This window comes from Myotis davidii, unplaced genomic scaffold (genome assembly GCF_000327345.1).
Source record: "Myotis davidii unplaced genomic scaffold, ASM32734v1 scaffold134, whole genome shotgun sequence".
Classification (NCBI taxonomy): Eukaryota; Metazoa; Chordata; class Mammalia; order Chiroptera; family Vespertilionidae; genus Myotis; species Myotis davidii.
This window is the reverse complement of record NW_006288853.1, coordinates 2914281-2916202: the sequence shown is the minus strand read 5'-3', so window position 1 is coordinate 2916202 and position 1922 is coordinate 2914281. Positions and strand designations below refer to the sequence as shown.

Here is a 1922-nt window from a genome sequence, read left to right as displayed (position 1 = left end):
TTGAAAACGTATTTGAAACCCATTTATGTTTATCTCCACAGTCGTCACCATTTTCAAGTCTATAATTGTTTCTCTGCTGAAATCCTGCTTTGTAACTTTTTCTGGCATCCGATAACATGTAAATAGCATCACGCCAGTAACTTCCCTAAACACCTGCGATATCTTTTTGAGGGTCCTTAACAGACATGTTAAAAACTGGTATGATTTGGGTTCCTTCTACCTCAATAGTATCTTGACCATTGTCACCTATGTCCAAGGTAAAATTGACTTCCTCTAAGTCAGTGGTTCTCAACCTTCCTAATGCCGCGACCCTTTAATACAGTTCCTCATGTTGTGGTGACCCCCAATTCATTGTTACAAATGGAACATAATTAAAGTATAGTGATTAATCACAAAACAATATGTAATTATATATGTGTTTTCCGATGGTCTAAGGTGACCCCTGTGAAAGGGTCGTTTGACCCCCAAAGGGGTCTCGACTCACAGGTTGAGAACTGCTGACGTAGCAGAAGATGGAGAGGGTAGCCTGCTGCTGTGGTGGAAGCCCTGGATGCCAGGGTCCTGGGTTCTAGTCCTGCCCTAGCCTCTATGTGTGGGACCCTGGCCAAGCCCCTTCCCCTCCCTGGACCCGTTGCTCCTTCTCAGAGGGCTGTGCCTTCCACTGCTGAGGTCCTTTCCACCCTGACGGTGATTTTGATTGATTTTAGAGAAAGGGAGAGGGAGAGAAGCATCAATGTGAGAAAGAAACAACAATCAGTTGCCTCCCGTATGTTCCCTGATCTGAGATGGACCCACAGCCTGGGTATGTGCCCGACCAGGAACCAAACCCACGACCCTTTGGTGTACGGATGATGCTCCAACCACCTGAGCCACACTGGCCAGGGCAGTTTGGTGATGTGATGGCAGCCCCGTGGCTCAGGCATCCTTTGAGAAAAGCAGCCAGGCCTTCTTTCCAGAGTCACTGCATCTTCCCACATTGTCAAGGGCTTTTTAGCAGGAGGGGAGTTAGGGTCAGTCCCCACGGGAGCTTATCTACATGGAATCCTCTCTGACCTTCCCCAGCCCCAGCCGCTGGGCGGAGGGAGTAAGACACAGGAACAGGCTAAGCACAAAGGAGCCTCTGAGGGCGGGAGGTGGCTCGGGCCTCCCTGGGACAGCAGTGGGTGTAGGATCAGGGACTCTGTGGGTGGGTATTTGCTCCAGGGGCTCCCAGAACCAGGCGTCTGTCCTGGAAACTGGAGCACCCCCTCCCGGCGGGAGTGGGCACGTCCTCCCCTTTGGTTAGACACAGCAGGGCCACCTGGCAGCTGCTGCAGTTTCTAATCTAGAGGCTGTAATTTAGGTATATTTAGCCAGGCGACTCGCTACTATCCACAGCAGCCCTGAGGCCTGGCAACTGCGTCACTTGTGGTGTCTCCACACACAGAGGCAAAGCCTCCACCCCAAGCCCTTTTCATTAACTCACCCATCCCGCCAATCCCCCCGACCCTCCAAGAAAAGCAAAGACCACTCACAGGGGGGCCTCGGGGCCCGATGATGGACATCCCGGCATCTCCTGGGGCCCCCTATGGAAGAGAGAAAGCAGAGAGGGAGAGGGAGAGGGAGCCGGGCGCAGGGGCAGGAGGGGAGAGGGTGGGAAGGGAAGAGTCGGAGGGAGGGGCTGGCAGGTGGGGAAGGAGGAGCATGCCAGGGTGAGGACAGAAGGGCCAGAGGATGCACAGCAAAGAGGGAGGTCAGGGGAGAGGAGGCCCAGGATGGAGGAAGCATCCAGGAAGTTTGAGGAGAGCAGCGGGGAGGCGGGAGGGACAAAGCAAGAGGAGATGTAGCAAGAGCATAGGATGTGGGGACCAGGAAAGGGCGGCAGGAGCCCAGGCCCAGAAGTGGGAGAAGAGGATTCAGTGCAGTGGTGGGCAAGAGGGCAG

The 1922-nt window shown here is 54.2% G+C and overlaps 1 protein-coding gene across 1 annotated transcript in view; it reads right to left on the bottom strand.

Moving 5' to 3' along the window:
* Positions 1-1922, bottom strand: part of COL13A1 (collagen type XIII alpha 1) — a 216737-nt gene that overhangs the window by 77249 nt on the left and 137566 nt on the right. The window contains 1 exon segment of the mRNA XM_015562129.1: positions 1515-1565. Within this exon segment, the coding sequence (XP_015417615.1) occupies positions 1515-1565 (51 nt within the window).